This window comes from Anolis sagrei, chromosome 4 (assembly GCF_037176765.1).
Source record: "Anolis sagrei isolate rAnoSag1 chromosome 4, rAnoSag1.mat, whole genome shotgun sequence".
Lineage (NCBI taxonomy): Eukaryota > Metazoa > Chordata > Lepidosauria > Squamata > Dactyloidae > Anolis > Anolis sagrei.
This window is the reverse complement of record NC_090024.1, coordinates 154,333,132-154,357,674: the sequence shown is the minus strand read 5'-3', so window position 1 is coordinate 154,357,674 and position 24,543 is coordinate 154,333,132. Positions and strand designations below refer to the sequence as shown.

General features: G+C 38.7%; 1 protein-coding gene across 1 annotated transcript in view; it reads right to left on the bottom strand.

Annotated features, from left to right (window-relative positions):
* Positions 1 to 24,543, bottom strand: part of ZNHIT6 (zinc finger HIT-type containing 6) — a 52,574-nt gene that overhangs the window by 13,824 nt on the left and 14,207 nt on the right. The window contains exons 6-8 of the mRNA XM_060773863.2: positions 19,137 to 19,205; positions 17,542 to 17,622; positions 17,259 to 17,339 (exon numbers count right to left, since the gene is read on the bottom strand). Coding sequence (XP_060629846.2) covers positions 17,259 to 17,339; positions 17,542 to 17,622; positions 19,137 to 19,205 — 231 coding nt within the window. The remainder of the gene's footprint in view (positions 1 to 17,258; positions 17,340 to 17,541; positions 17,623 to 19,136; positions 19,206 to 24,543) is intronic.

Sequence of the window (24,543 nt, the reverse complement as noted above, 5' to 3'; positions counted from 1 at the left end):
TAGAAAATGCTGTGTACTTTAATCTAGGGCTCCTCACCTCAGCAGCTCCAAGTTGAATTCCCAAACGGAAACCTAATTTATTTGTGTGTTTTGGCTTATCCATGTGACTTGGATCAACTAGGCAATGCCTTATAAGGGAGATATTCTCCCTGGGAGGGTGCATTCAAAGCCAAGAGCAGGCATGACTGTAGCTTTTTTTCTAACTAGCTGCAGTAATCATAACCATCCCTATCCCTTATAATTATGATGTAAGACCACTATAGCTCTTTCAGATGCATCTCAGCAACATAACCTCAGACTCTAAAGCTGTTAACAAGCAAGACCTTCTCAGCAATAATTAGCAACAAGCACAAAGAACTATAATTAATAAATTATTATTAAGTTACTAAATCCAGGGAATTAAAAGTTAGATATATATTGTGTGTTTGATTCAAATATTTTCTGTCCTACCTAGTCTTTACTTCTACAAACTGTATCTGCTATAACTATCTGACCAATAATCACAATGCAAAGCACAATAACATTGCTAGTAAACTCTTTTTAATAACCCTGCATCAGGATTTAGATTTCTAAAATTCAAGATGTTAAAATATGCCACTTGCTTTTTCTGGCTTTGAAAGAAACCACTTTAAGCAATGGCTACTTTGCTCAATTCCAGCTTCAATCATCATGAAAATATTTGGTTTCAAGTTTCTTTCAACCCAAGTAATTATGACCATTTCTTACTGAAACCTTTTTTAAACAGAGGATAACATTATATAACTCTTCTAATTCAAGAGTGCATTCATAGCTTATGCATTAGCATGTGGCTCTAAACAGTTTTACTGATTTATTTACAGCCCTTTAATGCAAAGTATGGCAGTACCTTTCTATTGGCAAGAGGCTCAACACATTCTTTTCTGGTTAAGCAAACATTTTACCACCAAAAGGCTAAAGTCATTCACATGCCACAATACACTTTCCATTATCTCATGTTTTAGACAAAACATCTTTAGCGTCCAGCTTGGCATAGCATAAAACATTTGTACTTTAAACTATTTTATGATAGTAAATTATTCAAGTGTTAGATCACCAAGGCATAGCTTTAAGTAAACTTTATTGGTTGACAGACAGTGACAGCTTTGGGCAAATATCCAAGACATTGATGCAATGGGAAGAGCAAAGGAATAGTAAAAATACAGAAGGGCTTTTTCCTATAGTAATCGGCCTAAATATCTGGAACTTGTTACTCTGGTTTGTTTTTAAATCTTTGGTCATCCCTCTCCACTTCAACACCACCACCACCACCATCACCATCACCACCACCACCACCACCACATTCTATTCTGCTCTCTCATATACAAACTCCTCCCAGGCTTTCCTAAGTTGAAGTGTGCCTTCTATTTATTGTAATCGATCAGCTCATCTCCTTTCTTTACAATCAAAGCATGCATCCTCAAGAGAAAACTATTATCAATACTCAGTTTTTTAAAATAAAGGGCAGGAATGACCACATTTGATATTCAAATTTTCACGTCTTAACAAGAATATCTCTCAGACTTATCTATGACATTCAGTCATGCACAAGGGTCCAAAATATGGGACCAAAAATACTTTCAACAGATTGCGGTAGCACAGTGGCTTAAACCGCTAGCTGCAGGAAAATTGCTGACCAGATGGTTGGCAGTTCAAGACCTCATGTTGGGGTTAGCTCCCGCTGTCAGCGCTAGCTTCTGCCAACCTAGCAGTTCGAAACCATGTAATGTGAGTAGCTCAATAGGTACAGCCTTGGCGGGAAGGTAAAAGGGCAACCTATGTAGACATGCATACATGCCAGAGAAAACTATTGGAGAGGTCTACAGATAACAGGCTCCTTGGCATGAAAAAATGGAACAAGAGCGCCTCCCCATGGCCGGAGTTGAGCATCGCCTCCAAACGTTGGAGATGGAAGGGGAAGGCCTTTACTTTTGTCTGTGTATTGTATGTCGTTGTTCACTGCATAAAAAGGCACTGAATGTTTGCCTTATATGTGTATATTGTAATCTGCTCTGAGTCCTTCCGAGGAGATAAAGCAGAATATAAATAAAGTGTATTGCTGTTATTATTATTATTATTATTAGTAGTAGTAGTAGTAGTAATAGTAGTATCCCTTATCTGAAACGGTTGGGAACAGAAGTGTTTTGGATTTCAGATTTTTCTCCCACATTTTTGAATGTTGAGATCCAAATCTAAACACAACATTCATTTATGTTCCATATATACCTTATAGACATGGCCTCAAGTCATTTTTATACCATACATATACATCTATGAATCAATGTTTGTATATACTGAACCATCAGAGAGCAAAGATGTCACGTTCTCAGCCACCCATGTGAACTATTTTGGATTTCTGAATTCTGGATAAGGGACGCTTAACCTGTATAAACAAATACCATATTTATTTTTGGAATAAGCAAAGAATATGGCATGTAGGTCCACAATTTCCAACTCCACTTTGATATAAACATAATCTAGATTTTGCTCATGCAGGTCTATGTTCTCTGCTCAAGCTCTTTCTTCCTTGTTTCTTGCACTTCCATAGGACAGAATTCAGTAGTATATTTCTCCAAAAAGAAGCAAGAGGGAATGATCTCACTCCCTCTTGCAGCTCCACCCCCTGTGTATCCTAAAAGCATCTTCTGAAGGTTTAAGAAATCATAAGAGGGTTTTTGATAACTGCCAAAAAGGAATAAAGGGGAAAGGGAATAAACTCCCAGTGTAACCATGCACACAATACTGGATTCAGCTTGTAAGTTTCATAAATCAGCTTCAAAGCTACATCTGCCATTACCAATGTGGGCTTTAAAAGCACCCTATTGTTCTCATACTTCCATTGAGGCCCTGAGGAATGGGTCAAAGATGATGCTCAGCTTTCTCCAACCTTTTGATATTTTTTACAGTAGCCACTTCCATTAATATCTACTTTTTCCCTTTCTGCTGTTAGAATCTATCTCTAAAACACTGCTTTGGTTACACGTGTTCTTCTTCTACAGATTATGCTAGGTGAAGGAGTTTCTTTGAATGAGTTTTTTTAAAAGATTAAACATATAGGTTCTTGTGGGTTTTTGTGTGAATTCAGAATTAAACATATATTCTGTCTTTTTGTCCCAACAGAGCTATGAAAGCAGTTCTGAATAAAAACATACGTATATTCAAAGCTTGAGGCGGTTTCTGTGATCCTACAGACTAACTAGAAAGGAATGCATTCCCTCTCCTAGAAACCTCTAAGAATAGGTTGCAAGGGACCACAGCACAAATTAACATTTTTCACACAAACCCATCCCAAAAAAGGCCACAGAAATTGATTTTTGGTTGTTCTTGAATCTGAACATTTTTGTTAGTGGCAGGTTTTCTTCCTGGTGCTTTTAGAAGTGGAAAAGAGTATTGCTTTGCAATGCTCTGTGGTCTAAAAGAATAATCTGACACCTTTCTCTATTAGTGAGCTGCCACCTTTGACATTTGGTGGCCACTATACTGACTAATTCAGCAGAAGGGTATAGTGTTTCCAATGTGGTGCCTGCTGTAAAACTTGAAAACAGTTATCTTCTTGGATTTGCTGCATGGAGTCATGCTTCCCCTGAAATCTCAGATCTGTGCCTTCCTGAGTTTTAATTTTTTCAAAGGAAAGGCTTCTCTCAGTCCCATCATGGTTATATAGGTCAGGCTTTTTTTGTGCCAGTAGCAACTTGGGAAAATGCAAATCGCTTCTGGTTTGAGAGAGGATGTTGCCCATGGGATGCCCGGATGTTTTCCCATCCTATGGGAGCCTTCTTTCATGTCCCCTCATGAGAAGCTGGAGCTGACAGATGGGAGCTCACTCCACTTCCTGGATTTGAACCTGCCAATCTTTTGGTCAGCAGTCCTGCTGGCACAAGGGTTTAACCCACTGTGCCACCGGGGGCTCCAGGTTAGGCTAGCGAGACCATGTGAGAGGTCCTTTTCAATGCCAACTCCCAGTCTACAGAACTCAATCCCACCAAAAGCTGGGTTGGGTTGGGTCCACTTTCTGCAGTCCTTCCACTAGTGGGAAAAGAATGATTTATTTAAATGGGCATTGGATTGCACAGAAAGATCTTTTAATGAGGTTTGTGTGCTATAATTTTAATTATTATCTGGTAGTTTTTCTTTTCTTGCTTTCACCTTTTGTTAAGCTGCCTTGTGAGCCGAAAGGTGGAGTATTAAACAGCTCTGTCAATAATTGCTAGTTAACTGTTATGATACACACTCTGGAAAACACCTTCACTTAATTTCCTGTAATTATATAGCAATTAATACCATGGCATTTACCACACACACACAATGAAAATGTCATAATATTAAAAGGATTTCTCAAAAACAAATGAACAATTATTGTCATTGAAACACAATGAGTTGTATTTATCTTCTGTACCCTAAGCGAAGGATGATGCATGAGAATTACCTTACTAACCAAAGCTGTTTGCATTTAATGCTTTAATAATGTTCATTATAACTGACCATAAGTCATATAAGCTCCCAATATCTTGTAAGTTTCCAAGAAAGCTGAAAAGTCAGTCTGCTAATCCTTCTATAAATTGTACTATATGGATCATCTTTCTATTATCATGGCCTATCTCTTCAACAGACCCTCCAGCTATTATCTCAGTAGTGAACTCAATCATCCCTGCCAGTTCAGACAGCAGGAAATTCCCTGCTAAGATCAGTCTTTCCTGATGTCATCTGAACAACCTTTAGTTTTAATAATGGAATTTTTGTAGTCTGTGAATAAAGATAAAAAATGAAAATCCAGCATGATTACTTTTCTATGATAAAGCACAACCACTCAACAGAAGAGTTTTTCAAACAAACACTGCTCTTTGAAATGAATTCTTTTCAATAACGACTAAAAAAGCACACTGAAATCAGTATATAAGAAGAAATGGGGAAAGACTCCCGAAGTAGCTATGGCCACAATTACATTTTCTTGGAGCATGTCTTTAACTGAAAATACTATGAAACAGAAAATAGAAATTAAAAAAACACAGAAACATGTGAATTTGGGAACTAGCTGAGTAATATTTCACAAAACACAGAGAACTTATTTTTAAAAATCCTACTAAAAAGAGTATTGACGATCTCATCCCATTTCAGGACGTAAGAATGGGGTGGAAGCTGGACAGAGAAGCAAGGAAACACTGAGGAGATGTACATAACACTTAAGATTCCTTTCAAGTACTAGTTTTGAAGGGCTGCAGTACAGCAGAGATAATAACTAACAGATGGGCAGTCATTCCTAAGTGGTGAATAATTTTTCCTTGTGGTTATGATTTGTGAACAGGAAAATACTGAGATACACTTCTTTGTTATTAAGCTAGGGGAAAACTACATTCCGGGATACAAAATCAATTTTCCATAGAGCTACAACATACCTTAAAACTTGACACTTGTATTTGTGCCATTACTGATGCAATCAAGGTAGCTGTCGGTTTTCAAAACGATTTATTAAGAGCATTGGTATTTGAGCTATCATTTGATGTGCACATCCATAGAAATGATTACAACACTACAAGAAAATGCAATTTACTAAAAATGAATGGAGTTTTCCCCTTAGAGTTACCAACTCTTCCACTCGGCTAAACAGAACTATCTACCTGTGTTTTAATCTATCACTTACATACCACCAACTATACATCCTAGGCCACTGAATCTCTGCGGCAGATGTAGAAATGCAATCCTAAATGATATAAATCTTTTGTCTGATAGAGAAGGGTGTGTTCTTAAATGTATTACATACTTTCAAAAAGGCTCGTGTAGATGATAACAGTCTTGTGTGTATCTAGACCAGTGGTTCTCAATCCTTTTTTTGGCCATGGCACACATAAGCATCTCTAAAATCCTGATGACCCCTCCCCCTTTGACATATAATTCGTATTATTTAAGAAGTGAACTTCTATTCACGTGGAGGAAGTCTAAAAGGTAATTTATTTGGTCTATAATAACACAAGCAGAAGACCTTAAAACAGTTGAAAACCCACTTACTAATGTACTGAAAGATCTCCCCAGCTACTACAAAGATAACCACCTGAAGCCTAACTCTACAAGTGTGTGCTTACCACCTATGTAACCATGAAGCCAACAGGAAATTGAAGGCCAAGAACTCGAACACTGTCCCCAAATATCTCGGAGTCACCTTAGATCGAAAAATAGCACGCAACAACATCCTGTGGAAACCTTTTGGTAGCACATGGGGTACAAACCCAAAATTAGGAAGAACATCAGCCCTGGCCTTGTCTTACTCAACTGCTGAATATGCCTGCCCTGTTTGGCAGACGCCTGCACACGCAAAGCAGGTGAATCTAGCACTGAATGAAACATGTGGAATAATCACAGGATGTCTCAACCCTACACCTGTCGATAGATTCTATAACCTAGCTGGCATTGCTCCCCCGGATGAATATGGGGAAGTTGCTGCCAAGTGTGCGAGCAATAAGGTTGAACGCTGTGAAAGCCATCCACTACATGGCTACCAGCCTCCTCCCAGTAGACTCAAATCAAGGAAAAGGTTCCCCCAGCAACAGCAAGAGTATTCCTTTGGGTAGCTAAACCAGGAAATCACAATTGGATGCCCCCCATGAGGGTCTGCCTCCAGGGGCAAACAAAGAATGATCAACTCCCTGAACAGACTCAGAAATGGTGTTGGGAGATCAAAAGACAACCTGGCTAAATGGCACCATCTAGAAGAATCCTCCACCTTGTGTAACTATGGAGCAGAAGAAACAACTCAGCATCTGTATGCATGTCCACAATGCCCTGCCTCACACACAGAGGAAGAACTGTTTAAAGCTACAGACAATGCAGTTGACCCTCCATATCCATGGATTCTGCATCCATGGGTTCAATCATCAATGGCATGAAAATATTTCTCTCTCTCTCTCTATCTCTCTCTCTCTCTCTCTCACACACACACACACACACACAATATCCATGAATGGAAATCTTGATTTTGCTGTTTTATATAAGGGACACCTTTTTACAACATTGCTCCCCCGGATGAATATGGGGAAGTTGCTGCCAAGTGTGCGAGCAATAAGGTTGAACGCTGTGAAAGCCATCCACTACATGGCTACCAGCCTCCTCCCAGTAGACTCAAATCAAGGAAAAGGTTCCCCCAGCAACAGCAAGAGTATTCCTTTGGGTAGCTAAACCAGGAAATCACAATTGGATGCCCCCCATGAGGGTCTGCCTCCAGGGGCAAACAAAGAATGATCAACTCCCTGAACAGACTCAGAAATGGTGTTGGGAGATCAAAAGACAACCTGGCTAAATGGCACCATCTAGAAGAATCCTCCACCTTGTGTAACTATGGAGCAGAAGAAACAACTCAGCATCTGTATGCATGTCCACAATGCCCTGCCTCACACACAGAGGAAGAACTGTTTAAAGCTACAGACAATGCAGTTGACCCTCCATATCCATGGATTCTGCATCCATGGGTTCAATCATCAATGGCATGAAAATATTTCTCTCTCTCTCTCTCTCTCTCTCTCTCACACACACACACACACACACACACACACAATATCCATGAATGGAAATCTTGATTTTGCTGTTTTATATAAGGGACACCTTTTTACAACATTATTGTATGTAATGAGACTTGATCATGCACGGATTTTGATATCCATGGGGAGTCCTGGAAACGCACCCCAATTGATGCCAAGTGCTCACTGTAGCAAGAAACTTGCACTTCTGTATACCAGTCATAACAGCCAATGTGGCCAAGAAAGAGTTTACAGAAGGCCGAAGTACAATGGGAATTAAAACTCAGGAAAGCAGATGTAGGAAAATATTCAGTAAGTAAAGCACAATAGGAGGAAATATGAAAAGTAGTTAGGGAATCCCGGAAAATACTAATCAAAACAAGGTAAAACCTCTCCCCCGCAGGTTACACATACGCACGACACCTTCCTTCCTAAACACAGCACCAAAGGTTTCAACTTTGTAGTCGGAAAGGCCAATCTGAAACTGAAAAGGGAAGATGACACAGGTGTCAGAAAAGGTTCAAATTCACTTAGGAAAAAACTTACATGATTAGTGGAGGGAACCTTTTAGATTAAAAAGTCAATTTATGAAATATTATGGAAACTCATTGATGGGCGGAAGCAAAAAGGAACAAAGTTCAGTCAACAATGAAAAAGAGAGAGATAACAATAAATGAAGTATCAGGGATCCTAGACTTCTTTTTAAAGTCTTGACAAAAACACGTCCGACAATTTGGGTTTGGGCAAAATGTAGATGGCAACTAAATACTCTAGGTATTGAATAAATGGAACACTAATGTATCACATATTTCATGAACATTTCGTCTAAGATCTTAGCTTCAACGTTACTATGGTAGCTGTGAGGGATTTATCTAATATACATGTGTAAACAATATAAATGTGAACTTATTGAATGGGAATGTAATCAGACATGTGGAATGAGCTAAATCACCAAATTAATAGTTGCTCTTCTTCTGTAGAGAAACATTATTTAAAAATTCAGTACATTTCTTATTTCTGTATAATGCGCTCCAGCTTGCTAGTGGCCATTTAGAATATGCAAAACAGATATAATAATTATAATAATGCTGAAGTGATATACCGGTATATGTATCTTGTAATAGTGTTACGTGTTCTAAAGATAGGCCACTATGACTACAGACATTTGCACAATTTTCATGGGTATTAGGGGATGGAGGCATGTTGTAAAATATCCTCAGAATGTGATGTTGAAAATGCATTACATTAAAAAAAAACCCAAAAGTATTTTATTTCATTGATTCAAATATATCCAACCTTTCTTGTAGCAAGAGATAAAATATTAGCTAAAATCTTACAAGATTTTGCTAAAATCTAACAAAAGACCTACCCTGGCCCCCAAGATTTTAAAACTCAGGACAGATGTGTACAAGAAAATCTGGTCTTTTAGATAGGATGGACCCAAGCCATGCAGGGCTTTAAGGATCCTAACGGGCACTATGAATTCTGCTCAGAAATAGATAAGTAGTCAGTTGGTTTCAACTTGAGAGTGATATGTTCTCTGTAACAAGCCCCTGGTAAGTGTTATCCTACTCTGCACAGACTGAATCCCTACTCCTGGATCTGTCCAGGACCAGCTCTTTTTGTAAAACATTAAATTTCAATTTGTTCAACCTCATCTTACTTCCTTGGAATTAGATGAAGAAGAGGTACAGAACTGGGTCTCATCAGCATACTGCTCTTCAAAACCACCGACAATCTCCTCAGCAGTTTCATGTAAATTTTAATAGCACGTGTGGCAGAACTGAGCCCTAGGTGACTTCACAAGGTAATGGCCACAGTGTTGACCAGGCATACTCCAGCACTAGTTTTTGAGTCCATCCCTCCAAGGACCGGAAACACTGTAGAACAGGGAACCCAAGTTGAACCCCAGAAAGATACCGTGATTGGTGGTAATAAAAACAGAGGTTCGGTAGAACCATGATGAACAAACTTTCCTTGTCTAGACCGTGGCACAAGGTAACAGAAGGTATCTTTGCTCCACAGCCAAATCTGAAGCCAGACTGAAAAGGTGTGTAAGATATCACTCTCATGCAGCAACTGCTGGAGCTGGTAGGTTAGTACATGCTCTATTCCATCATGCTCCACTGTGCCTTGGGCTGACTGACTAGTAAATGTCAGCCTCACCACAGAAGGATGGAAAGAAAAAGCATCCACTTCACTTACTCTTCCAGTCTCCCTCTGGCTGCTTTTAAGAGCCAAGAATGACATGGGTTCCATACACACACGACGGTTCTCACATCTCTAGTGATCCTGTCCATACACTCAGGCTACACAAACTGAATTATACTCAGTAACATAGAACAAACAAGAGCCAAGGCTATACTGTGTTTGCATTGTACACATGCTGATCGCAAGGCCTGTGGGCCAGATGTGGCCTGTTATGTCATTTTATGTAGTCCATGAGGCTTTCAATGCCAGGGTAACATAGTTAAATTTATACAGTCTTACAATTACAAATTGGCAACTATAAGGCTGATGTGGCCCTCAGTGAAAATGAGTTTAACACTTCTGAACTAAAGGATCCAAGTGAGAATAGATCTGAGTGATTTTATTTGCAAAGTGTCATCCAAATTCTTCACAGTGGGCTGGCTGCCAAGTGATTCATATGCTGCTTTTGTGGAGCAGAGTATGATAAACCTTGGCTGTTTAAGACAGATCCACTGGATGATGCTGTGGAAATGTTGACAGAGAAGGATTTCTGTGTTGCTACGCCATAGGCTTTCTATTAAGCTCTATAGACAAAACTTCCAATTGTAAACAGTGATACTATTCAATGAATAATACTCTATTATGGCCCTGAGAACAGGCCCACAGAATCAATCAGGAATCCTTTTCAAGACTCTAACTGATCTGCTATCCCCACTTAAAAGCCTTGTCTAACCACTATAGGGAATTCTATACATTGTAAAGATCATAAAGGGACAAAAGACATGCCAGGGGGAAGGAAAGGAGAATATGGATCTTGTGGATCCACAGCACCAATCTGTATTTCTCAAGTTGAATGGAAACCTAGAGACAAATCCAAGCAAACACCCATGGGGTGGGGGAACTAAAGTTGAAAAATCAGGTCTCTGGATGGAATGGAGCTTCAGAGATGAGAGTGATCCGCTCTTCATATAATGGTCTGCTCCCGATCCTGACTGTTACACAGATTGCCTCCAAAAGGTCTAATATAAAATTATGTTGTACATTCTGAGTACAGGTAGTCCCCCAAATTATGAGGAAGAAAGGTTCTGCAGGTTGTTCTTAAGTTGAATTTGTATGTAAGGAGCACGTACATTTTCCAAGTGTAACTGCAGCTACACACACATTCATTGTGACATTAGGAATTCATTCATTCATTCTTTAGCTTTGGATAGCATAGGGAAGGGTTAACTTCCCTGTGGTGTTTGCTTTGCTGTCTGCGCCCCTGCTCAGAAGATTCTGCCTCACTTTCTGTCCCTGTGATAACTGGATTTAGAAAAAAATGGCTTGTTGTGGAAATGAGGATTGGTAAGAAAGCTTCTGCTAAGACCCCTTTCCCCCATGATAATTCTTTCACGAGCGAGTTTCCCTTCCGCGGGGTATATTTCTCTCACGTCCTATTGTCTCACTCTCGTTCTTAAATACGAGTAGTTTGTAAGTTGAATGTTTGTAATCTAAGGGAGACACTTCACATAACCTATCATGTGAGATGAATTCAGAGTTTATTCAAAACCAACCAAATAAATCTGAGTGCTTATTGTAAAATCTCCAAGCAAGTTTATGAAGGGAATAGAATGAAAGACTTAGTATGAAAGATTTGAAAATTATAATGATTTCTCAACCATTCTGCAGACCATTTTGAATAGTATGATGTGTTAGAAGGTTCTCTGGAGTCAAACTGCTTCTTTTTAGAGGTTAGCTTCAGGTGAAGGCCAGTATTAAAAAAGCCAACTCCAGGATAGTTATACTACATGGAATTCTCCATAACGGCCCTTGTTCATTTCTGCAGCTGGGAAATCCATATTTCAGAGAAGGTCAGACATGGAACAAGAAACAGAGATCTGCGAATGCCATAAAAGCTCAGCTCCACCCACTACTATGTTCTATCTGTGCTCCCAATTAAGAACTTTCAAACAAAATAAAATCAAGGTAGTCTGTTCTTCTAGCCAAATTATATTTATGACAAAACATACCGGAATAAAAATGATGCAATAGGAATTGCATTACGGTAGTTTTTTGTGGGAAGAGATACACAGGCTTTTGTGTATGTGGTAAAGAGAATGAAATTCTGCTAAAAAGGACTGCCATGTATTCGTTTTATTTGGCATGTATCCTTCAAGAAGAAAAGGCTACAGTTATTTTCTCTATTAATATAGGATGGGATATAAAACAAACAACTTACCTCTGTATTTTTACATTCTACTGTAGGCTTTTATATTCTTACAAAGGTTATCTGCCGTTCACTTGCCAAGAGGCAACTACCCCTTGAAAAACAAACATGTTCCATCTTCATTGCCAAAGGAAGGAAGGTCAAAAGTCCTCTGACAAGGTTAGAAGAACAGTTCCAGTTCATTGCTGTCAGCAAGAGATTAACAAAGGGATTCCCTTTTGGCAATGGGAAATGGAAACCATTTTGGGGGTTCCTTTTGACAGCAACACACGAGATTTCCATCTCAAACAAGGGAAAAATGACTCAAACAACTTTTTTCCTAGAGAACTTCACCCTCTATTCCCTTTAGCATAATAGTTCAGATTCTACATACTGCATCTACAGGTATACCTCACTTAACAAAGCAGATGTGTTTAAAAAATGCTGCATGTGACATTAGGAACTGATTACTGCAGATTTTAAAACCTAACAACTACTAAATACATTATATTTGCTTGGGTACCTGGCTATGCTCGGATTATTTGAAAAAGGCATTGTTTGTTTTGGGGTGTTAGGTAATATCACTTAGTTAATTGGTAACAGCCCACCTTGAGCCGGCATTCGGGCTTGAATCGCCTTTGGGCTCAGGAAGGCGGGAAAGAAATACAATAAATAAATAAATAAATAAATAAATATTAGGGAAAAGCCAGTCTTTGATTTTGTTGTTTATGAATGTTCCCACTAGAAAGTGCATAAGGATGTGGTTGAACTACAATTCCCAGAAACATGGGTCAATCCACCCCAAATCAGGCCTCTATGCACAGTTGGCCATGTTGGGTCTGTGTGCCAAGTTTGGTCCAGATGTGACGTTGGCTCAGTTCAGTGCTCTCTGGATGCAGGTGAACTCCCAAATCCAAGGTCATTTCCCACAACTCTTGTAGTATATTCAGTTGGTCACGTGGGTTCCGTGCCAAGTCCCGGTCCAGTGCTCGTGGGGTCACAGTTTCTCTGCATGCAGGTGAACTATAACTCCTAAAATCAAGGTCAATTCCCACAAACCCCTGCAGTATGTTCAGTTGGCCATCGGGCTTCTCTGTGCCAAGTTTGGTCCCATTCCACTGTTGGTAGGGGTCATAGTTTCTCTGGATGCAGGTGAACTACAGCTCCCAGATTCCCCCAACTCCCCCAAACTCCGCCTGTATTCACGGTTGGGCATGTTGGTCTTGTAGTATATTCAGTGTGCCATGTTTGGTCCAGAGCAGTCATTGGTGGGGTTCAGAGTGCTCTGGATGCAAGGTGAACTATAGCTCCCACACGGGTGGGTCAGTTCCCCACACCCTTTCAGTATGTTCTGTTGGTCATAGGGATTTTATGTCACAAGTTTGGTCCAGGCCTATCATTTGTGGGGCTTGCAGTGGTCTGTGGAAGTGAATGAAGGTACTGCAAATCCCATCATTTGTGGTCCATCCTCCTCCAACCCTCACCAGGACAGAGAAGGGCATTATAGGGAGTCTGTGTGCCAAATGTGGTTCAGGTGTGTCATTCGTGGGGGTTGTAGTGGTTTCTGGAAATTAGTGAAGATACTGCCATTTCCATCGTCCCTGGTCCATCTTCTCCCAAAACTCACCAGGATGCAAAGTACATCATGGAAAGTCTGTGTGGCAAGTTTGGTCTAGGTCCCTCATTCATGAGGGTCATGGTAGTTTCTTCATGTGGATGAAGGTACTGCAAATCCCATCATCCGTGGACCATCCTCCCCCCACCCCCAACCGCACCAGGATGAATGTTGGGCCGTCTGTATGCCAAGTGTGGTTCAAGTCCATCATTCGTGGGGTTCACAGTGATTTCTGGAAGTGAATGAAGTTACTGCAAGTCCTATCATCCGTGACAAGTTGGTCCAAATCCATTGTTGGTTGAGTTCACAGTGCTCTCTGGATGTAGGTGAATTACAAATCAAGGCCAGTTGCCCCCAAACCTGGTCATGGAGGTTCTGTGTGCCAAATGTGATCCAGGCGGGGATCACAGTGCTATGCCTTGATATAGGGTGAACTACAACCTCCATCCTGTTGAGTCAGTCCCCCAAACCCTTTCAGTTGCTGATCAAGTTCTCTGTTTGCTGTGTGCCATAGGAAAGGGTAGGAAACGGTTAAGCGAGAAGCAGTGGGAAGAGTCGTGCAAATGCCACAGCAATTGAAAGAGAAAGGAACCCTGGGATACAGCTCGCTGTAACCTGCAATGTCCTTGGAGGGAGGGCTTTGGTGGCTCCTCAGCACTGGGAACTATAACCTGTGTGTCTCCGCCACATTCACATTTTTCACTTTTATTATGTATATTATTATGTGTATAGATAAACAGATGTTGAAATGTTGTCATTCCTGACTTTATGTTGGTACATGACCTGACTGACTGATCCTTTGAAAACTCATCTTAATTATGCCCAGAAATGTTTTGTTTCCACTGAAATAGCCAGGAATGAAACAGCACACCAGAATTATTTGCCATCTCATTTCATGTAATAGTAATTTCCACATAATTGTGTATACTAAGCAGTTGAGGTATTCTTACTGTAAAGACAATGATTAAATGCATCAGAACCTGAAGGAACTTTGGAGGAGTGGACGTTTTTTAATACTGAAAGTTTTCCAGTTTTGCTTACATGCCAATTAGGAATAATGCGAAACTGTCTTCTACTGAGTCAGAATATTTGTCTCTCAATTTCTGATATACACATTGACTGGCAGAGATTCTCCAAGGTTTCAGACGTTTTTCTAAGATCTACCTAGAGAGGCAGGGGATTGAATCAGTGACCTTTTTCCATGCAAAGCATGCATTCTCTCCCTCTCACTAATGGGGAAGGAGCACATCATCTGATGATAAGACAAAGAGATATGTGATCGGTTGCTAAGATAATTAACACAGAACTTGTGCATTGCTTTCCTTATGCTATAAGGCAAGAGAAGGAACACAGTGTTCCTTTAGTTATTATTTGACTGCTCCTCCCAGCCTTCCCAAACATTGGCTAGTTTGATATAAGAAGCGGTCCAACATTTGGAGGGTTGCAGTTTGTTATCTATTATACGAGTATAGAAAACAGCAAAGCTGCACCTAGTACAAAACTGTGAAAAGAAAATAACGAGGAAGCAGAATAATGAAATCACTATGACCCAAGTAACAAGATTCATGTGGAGAACAACGCTTCCATACAGAACTGACAAGAGGACAAAAGCTGCAGGTGAACATCAGGTTTGCATCTGAGTGTGGATGCTATCTCCATTATATTTGTGTGCACTCCCAACTACATTCTTCTGAAAGTACTCACTGTTTTTAAAACTCAACAAAAGCTGGAACAGAGTAACTATTGTTCTGTTGACTAAGCCACTGGAGGAAGTTGACCAATGTTTTCACCCAATGGCACAAATGAACCTTCGTACATTAAATACATATTGAAATAAGCAAGAAAATGAGTTCTGTTGCTGAGGAAATGAGACCAAGGTAGTTGGCCTCTCTGGAGAAAGTAAATACCCACAGGAAATTGACAAAACATTGTCTACAGCAAGGGCCTCTTAAACTCATTTCCACTTTTACGCATGCAAAGCTTTGTTAAGATCACCAAAACAATGACAAATTGTGAGCCTTGCCTGTTTTACCCACAGTTCACTTAAACACTGCTTAAAGGATCAGAATGTAGAAAGCTTGGAAAGAACTCTCACATTTGACCACATTTTCCATACTGCATGATAAAATGTTGTAGTTGGGTATAAAAAAAACCCATGAAAATCAATCTTCATATTGAATATCCTTACTATCTCTGCCACTGTGGCAATGATTTTTCCAGGTGTTAAAACAAATGGTGGTAATCATGAAACAAGAATCCATTTGTGATTCGTTGCCATGCAAGTTATGAGCATTAATTATGTCTTACAGCTCCACTTCTTTCTTAATATCTAATTCTTTACTCAGAAAGGCTTCTCTGACCATTCTCCTGGGAAAATGTGAAGGTGTACTTCCCTAACCAGATTGAACAATTTGGCAGCTGGCTCTTTCCTTCCCTTACTGGAAAAAACAATAATCCTATTCCATGAAGTCATTTTGAAGGCATCCCAAACATAAAGCATGAGACAATGTTATTAATTTATTTTCAAGAAGATACATTTCTACTTCTGAAAGGAATGCAATCAACAAAAGAAAATCACCCAGGACTTCATCAGCTAAGTTCCTTGCTCCGAACTATTTATCCCCCAAAACAGAGTAAAGAGATATTTTTATTTCAGTAAATTACCCAGATTTTGATAATTAACAACCTGCTGCAAGTAAGAGGGAAGACCAACATGTTATGCTTAAGAAAGCACTTTGATACATAATGATACATTATCCATAATTTGATCAATGATCAATAATTTTAAATGACAAAAGGTAACGATTTCCCCTGACATTGTCTAGTTGCCCGACTCTGGGGGGTGGTGCTCATCTCCATTTCTAAGCAGAAGAGCCAGCGTCGTTCGTAGATGCCTCCAAAGTCATCTGGCCAGCAGGATGGCATGGAGCACCATTACTTTCCTACCAAGGAGGTACCTACTGATCTACTGACATTGCATGTTTTCAAACTACTAAGTTGACAAAAGGTTGGGCTAACAGTGGGAGCTCACCCTGCTCCCCAAATTCGAACTACCAACCTTTCGGTCAGCAAGTTCAGCAGCTCAGTAGTTTAACCTGCTGCGCCACCAGGGGGCCCTTTAAATGACAACCTGCTTAGGTCTATCAACTGAAAAATTACATTTGATTTGTGCAACATCTCTTAATTCAAGGCTAAGCTAGTTCTTGATTAAGAAGGGTCTAAAACCTGGGTTCTAAGGGGATTCAAAGCTTGATTAAGTGGGAACATTTGTTAATCTTACCCTTAATTACGACACTACCAATAACAGGTCAAACAACATTTTGCCTTCTCTTGGCCCAAACAGACCTCTATATGATATCTACATTAGCTGAAGCTGCTGAAAGGAACACAAAGAATAGAAAAGACAGAAGCGACTTGAGATGAAAAGGTTTTCTTAATTATCAATTTTTGTTTCTTAATGCAGGAGATTGATTTCAAAACCAAGCTGTTTGGTTCCTTACTTTGGTATTATAGACAAATGGCAGAATATTCCAGGGTTTCATAGATACTATAGTTCTATTACCTGAGAACATGGTAACGTCTACATGCAAGACATATTCTCTTGCACAAGTGAGAAGAAAATGCTTAGTTATGTTCTTAATAAAATAACATTGTGTTTTCAGAATAAAGACCATTTTGCCTTTTGCTATCTTACGAGTAGTATTCATAACACACGGCTTGCCTTCATAAAAACAAAAACCTCTCTTACCTGGCTGAAACATGTGGCTTGTTTTCTACTTTCATTACAATTTGTATGTCAGATGGAGAAGACGTTGTGTAAATTTTTAATCTAAAACAAAAGATGTAAGATTTGTTAAATCCTACTTTTTAGAAAGACACAAAGTTTTTATTAAATGGGTGAACTACAAAATGTATGGACTGGTTGGAGAAATGTAACACTTTAGGGCAAACTGCATCACAGATTATTCAATGTCATTTAATAACTGTTTATATTACAAAAAATGTTTGAACAGTAATGTTCAAGTACATACCTCTGACAAATGACAGGATCAGATGCTTGAGGATCGATGTAGGCCTTAAGGATGTCACAGAGTGGTTTATCATCTGGCACCCTTTGACCATGAAGACAGAATGTATCAACAATAAAGGCACAATATTTCCAGAAATAAATAAACCAGCCCACAATGAACAATCAAAAAACAGATGCATATACAAAACAGCTGAAAGAAACCTGGTGTCTTTTCTCCCTGACCCAATAAACCTTGAGACTAAGATATTCTGCTTTAAATGTCTTCTTCTTACATTAAGCGAAGTACTGTATATACTCTGAGTACAGTAGTGAAAGACAAGAGCTTAGTCCAACTCAGGAAACCGCAAAAGCCCTTAATGTATCCAACATTAATATCAAAATCAAAATATTGCCCCCTCCCCAACCTACCCTTGACTTATACATGTGTATATACAGTAAATATAAATTTTAAAACATGCTCAACATCCTTACACATGTTCTAATTTTCTGCTCAACTTTTTTAAGGTAAAATAATGTTGTGGGGAAAGAGCACTAACGAAGTGGTGGTATTTACTAGGCAAGTATGGAAATAGGGACATCAAACACAAACAAATAAAAGAAGCTTGAGGGAAATGCAGCTTTAAGATGGTTCAGTTACATCTGCAAAGACCTCCAGGAAGGAATTTCAAATCTGTATACATATATATTAGACCAGTGATTCTCAATCTTTTTTTTCCACCAGGGACCACTCTCCAACATTAGTACCAAAAGGGTTACGAATCAGCTTTTGGTCAACTTTAGATTCGGCTTGATTATTTGGGGTGCTGATTCAGAAAATTGCATTGGATAGACTGCATCAGCTCTAATTTCTGATACAGAACATATGCCACCCAGTAGTCATCATGTGCTAGCCCACAGAAAACCATATTTAAGAATCTAGAGCTGATGTGGTAGTAGTAATCTTTCATGAGTAGTCAGCCTCTCCCTTCCCGACATCCCTGTTGCCTCGGCCCTATAAGATGGTTTCGTGAGACCAGTCGTTCTCATTGCCATGTGGTTTCAAGGCAACGGTGTAGTAATGGTGAGACCACAGACCATATTTTCGTTCTTGGGGACTACTGGTGGTCCACAGATCAGATTGGGAACCACTGCATGAGACCCTCAGTTAACCAAAATTAAAGCAACCAACAAAAAATGAAAGAATTATTTAAATACCTCCCTTCCCCCATTTTTATAATACAATAAAACAGCAAAACTGTGTTATATTAAGTTAAGTTTGTCTTTATTTGCTTTTAATTACTGTATTTCAATATTAATATCAAACCAATACAGAGTTTATAATATGGAGTATAGTATTACTTAGGTCTATTTTTAATAAGAACTATGAACTCTCACCAGAAACTATGTTTATTCAGTATCTACCAATCTCCATGGCTGCCGAGTTATACAATAACTGAGAGTCTATTGTATAAACATATATACACAGATTCAGTTTATTGTTCACCCCAAAGCGATGATAATTATTTCAAAACAAAATCCAAAAAATGTCCAGTGCAATACAGAGACAAATAGGTAATTTTCACAAAAAAGAAATTATGCAAGAAAAGTCTGAGGTACCTTTTTTCTGTGAATTTAGCATGACTGTGAGGAAAAATGAGCTTCAAATGCCAGAAGAACTTTTGTTCTCTGAAATAAAACCAAAGAAACTTTTAATTCTTTGTCACATGAACTATTAATTACAAACACAGTCAAGTAGTTGTTAAGGCTCTATTGCAGACAGTCCTAAGTGGACAGGAAGATGGACAAAACATCAGTGTCATTGTAGAGGGCTTATTCACCTGATCTCTTCTGCAGGTAACAAAGCTCTTAAATCATTTCCAGCAATATCGAATTTGTTTATTCAACCAAGACTTAATCCAATATTGAGCAAAATGAATGGGTCCAGGATGGTTGCAAACAAAACAGTTCATCTACTCCTATACATTTAAAAGCCTTACAACTTGCTGCTTTCTTGATATTTAAGATTTTACAATACATCCCTTTGTATCAAGTTTAAATGGATACTGATTTGTATTGGATTGTGAGGATATTGTATTGTTTTCTTTCTTAAGGACAATGAAACATACACCAAATAATGTTCAATTTAAAAGCACAGTAACAAACACAACGTTTTGAAATATTTACATTAAAGATCAAGGAGTATGATTGGCTAGTATGAAATATGGTATATTCAAACCTTGTAAGGAACAAGGTTTGAATATACCATATTTACTCAAGTTTAATGCTCCTTTTTTGATTACATTACTTCGCTAAAATTGAGATGTGCATTAGACTTGATGGTGCATTAAGATCACACACCTAAACCTGCATGCGCTGACAGACAAGAGATCCCAGCTTGAGGATAGGGAAAGGCAGTTGTGGCCATGAAAAGGCTGATGGGAAGCTGCACTCCTCTGCCTGGCCTTCCCATCAGCCTTTTTGTGGCCACCACCTCCCATTACATTTGACAGCAAATCCTTTTTTGTCCTGCACACCTTCAAAATTGAGGTGTGCATTATATTCCATGATGCATTATACTCAAGTAAATACGGAAATTGTAAAAACCATTTTCAGAAGAAAACGAACAAGAGTTTGGAGGAGTAGGAGGGACTAGGTTAGAAGTAGGACCAGGACAGATACTAAGATATGACCAAGACAATAGAATCATAGAATCATCAAGTTGAAAGAGACCACATGGGCCATCTGGTTCAACCCCCTGCCACCCAGGAAAAGCACAATTAAAGCAATTCCAACAGATGGCCATCCAGCCTCTGTTTAAAAATCTCTACAGAAGGAGCCTCCACCATACCCTGAGTCACAGAGTTTCACTGTTGAACAGTTTTCACAGTCGGGAAGTTCTTCCTAATGTTCAGGTGGAATCTCCTTTCCTGTAATTTGAATCCATTGCTCTGACTCCAAGTCTCAAGGACAGCAGAAAACAAGTCTGCTTCCTCTTCCTTGTGGCATCCTTTCAGAGATACAAACATGGTTATCATGTCTCCTCTCAACCTTCTCTTCTGAAGGTTAAACATACCCAGCTCTTAAATCCGCTCTTCATAGGGCATGGCATCCAGACATTTGATCATTTTAGTCGCCCTCATCTGGACAATATGCAGAGGAGTGGCAGGAAGAAGGTTTTTGAGTTCATGAAAGTAAAAATATGAAAGAAAGGACTGACATTTGGGGAGAACATCCAAAATTGGCCCACCGTGTCATTTAATGTGGCCCACCAGGCTTTTAATGCCAGGGCAACGTTGTTACATTTATAAAGTCTTACAGTGACAACCTGCTCTTTGAAGGCATCTGTAAAACAGATGTGGCAGTCAATGAAAATGAGTTAAACACCCTGAGCTACATTAAGGAGTAGGACTAAGAGCTTAAACTACTGTCCTCAAAATGTTGCATGGGCAAGACCAGGATTCTATAATACTTTGTCATCTATCATCACACTAGAGAAAAAATCCACTTCAAATCCGTCCTCCTGCAGAATTCTGGGGTTTGTAGTTTAGCGAAGAACCTTTAATAGCCTCACTAAACTACAAACCCTAGAATCCTGCAGGAGGCAAAAACCAGATTTTATGTTGATTTTTTCTGTACCCTTCTGTCAGCAAAACAAGTAAGCTTAAGCAAGGAACAGTGAACAAACAGCAAGAGCAAGGTAATTTGCATCTAATGTCCATATTGCTGTCTTCTTTGTAAACTACAGATGGAAAACATGTGACCCTCCAGATGTTCTTGCACTGCAACTCCCAACATTCTTCCTCATCAATATCAAAATCCATGGATGCTGAAGTCCTATTATATACAAAGGTAATGTAAGAGGCTGTCCCCAAGGTAAAATTACCATAGACTGTCAAACATTTAAAAAATGAGTCTGAGCGTTACTTCTCTGAATTCTCATTAGAAGTTAAAACGACTAAAGTGAAGAGATCATACTTTCGATACAACATGAGATTACACAAAAAGATGGGAAAATGGTGATGCTTGATAAAATCAAAGGCATGATGAGGAAAAGAGGTGGACTATATTACAGATGGATTGATTCAATAACCTTGAATCTGCAAGATGTAAGTAGAGCTGGAAATGGTCTTACATTCAGGGATCTGACATAAGATGAAGGCAACTTGATGAATGGCAGCATAAATAACAAAAGAAGTTATGAAAAATAAAAATAAAAAGTGGAAAGTTTTGGAAAATGTAATCAGAAGTTATGAATGTCAAGTGTTGCATTCAAACGAATCTCAAGCAATGAAAAATAATGGTAAAATAATTATAAATGAAGTCATCCTATATTCTACTGACTCATGACTTGTTTAGGTTAATAAAGGTTTGATTCATACCTTTATCATACACAACACATCTGTTATTTAACCAATTTATTCATAAGTCGGTGGTCTTTGTTGCAGGAAATATTGCTCAGTCAAGGTTAAAGAGCAATAGGGAAACCACAGGAATGGGATGTTTTTATTCCTCAAACATAATTGTATGTTAATGTTCAGAACTGTACATTCTTTTAAAAAGTAAGAGGGTAGGCTATGAGGCAACATTTTCAAATGAAAATTATGTTCTCAAAAACCACTGCCCTGACTTTAAATATACAGCCTACTGATGAAATGGCCCAAATTTCTACATAACCTTGTTACATACTAACAGAATGGAAGGAAAGACTAGAATTGGAGATAAGGACAAGGTGAGGCAGCTTTGATTCCTCAGCCACAAGGAACTGAAGTATGGCTTAAACCATTTTTGCAGTAAACTCATCCCTGCAATGTTTCTATTTCTCCTAAATCTCTATAAACAACTGTTTCAGCATAAATACATGATTGTAGCCTCCTGTGAAATTCTTGGAATCTCATTAAGGTAAACAAATGCGGAGGCCTTATGACACACAAATCACTGATGTGCAAATAGGACATAGTTAAAGTTCTAACAGTACAAAGCATGTATATCCACATTTAATGAAGCTTAGTTAAGTGTCACTAGGTACCCAGCAGAGATCGTATATATAAGGATGTTTTAACTTTACTACACGTTCACCTATTTCTGAAAAATAGGGACATTTTCACTGTATACATATGGCCTTCTACTAGGAGGTCTCAGAACAGCAGGAACTCGGCATATGTACTGTAATATTCATATTAAGCAGAATTAGAGGATGCCTCCAAGGTGACTTAACATTCCTAAAATTTTTCAAACATGTCACTAAACACTAATTAAGAACATCAATTATCCTTCTAACCCATCTTTGTGAAACAGATGGAAATGCTACATTGGTATGCACCAGACAACAGACAAGTATTTTAAGATTTCTGCAGCCAGGATAAAATGCACAATTCTAAGGCTCTAACAACAATTTATTCTAGCTCAGTATCTAAATCAACATGAATTTAATCAAGGTTGTTGTCCTAGGCTTTAATCAACTTTTTAGAAACATGTTTATAATAATAACTGTAACAAGACTACATGAGACATGAATAGATTGATAATGGATTTAAAAAACTCTACTTTTTAATATATTTCTTGGTGCGTCCTTTACTGCAGTGGTTCTCAACTTGTGGGGCCCCAGATGTTTTGGCCTTCAACTCACAGAAATCCTAATAGCTGGTAAACTGGCTGTGATTTCTGGGAGTTGTAGGCCAAAACATTTGGGGACTCACAGGTTGAGAACCATTGCTTTGCTGCTATTAGTAGTGCATACATTTTTATTTCACAATGGAGACAGTGTTTGATTGGAATATTAAGAAATACTTATTTTTCTTTTCTAGCCATTTACATGTATATTATAAATGACTATATATTATTGAAATATAATGTAGGGATTTATATTAACTTAGTAAAACTGGTGCAAGTGGGTCCAAGTCTCAAGATATATTTTAGCCTAGTTGCTAGGAACGAGGGACTGCTCGTTATATTTCTAGAAGAGAATAAATAAATAAATGCTTTGTGGAATTTGAGATTAGAATGAAACAGAGGTTTTCCTTTTTAGGACGAATGCCTGAACTATCTTTTATAGTCTAGATGTTAAAAGTCAGACAACATTTCCACATTTTTTTTCCTGATACTTTATATTCATAGTTTGGTTCCAGTATTTCAGAAGGTATATGTTCAACTTAGGGCCTTTCCACAGAGCCATATAATCCAGAATATCAAGGCAGGAAATCCCACAATACCTGCTTTGAACTGGAATATATTGCAGTGTGGACTCAGATAACCCAGTTCAAAGCAGATATTGTGAGATTTCCTGCCTTGATATTCTGGGTTATATGGCTGTGTAGAAGGGCCCTCAGAAGCAGCAGTTCTAAAGTCTGGCTTACTATTGCTTAGGGAACTTGCTTAAAATTGCTCATAAGCTCACTGTTTGCTAATATTTTGCAAGAGAGACATCTACTGGTTTACAGTTGAAATGTCATATTTCCTTTCTACTGCTAGCTGAAAGGAAATAAATGGAATAAAGTAGTCTTCCTTTCACTGCACCACCAAAAGATTATCACACCAAAATTTATGATCTCAGCCCTCAACAAAATTAATCAAATACTCACGACAAAATCAAATATTTAATTCAAAGTTGGCAAAGTAAGATATATTTGATTCCAAGAAGGATTATTCCCTACACATCTCTAACAGAAGTACAGTCAGTCCCCCAGTTACAAATATCTGACTTACAAATGACACATAGTTAAGAATGGGGCTGAGACAACAGGGAGTGAGAGAAATCAACCCCTAGGAAGGGGAATTCTCCCCTGAAAGAGTTATTATGAGAAAAAGGTGTCTCACCAGAAGCTTTTTCACCTATCCTTATTTCCACAACAAGCCATTTTTTTTCTCTAAATTTAGTTATCACAGGGACAGAAAGTGAGGCGAAATCTTCTGAACAGGGGCACAGACAGCAAAACAACACCACAAGAGTGTTAACCTTTCCCTATGCTATCCAAAGCTAAAAATATTTATTTTTAGCTGGAGTTACACTTAAAAAATGTTCCTGTTC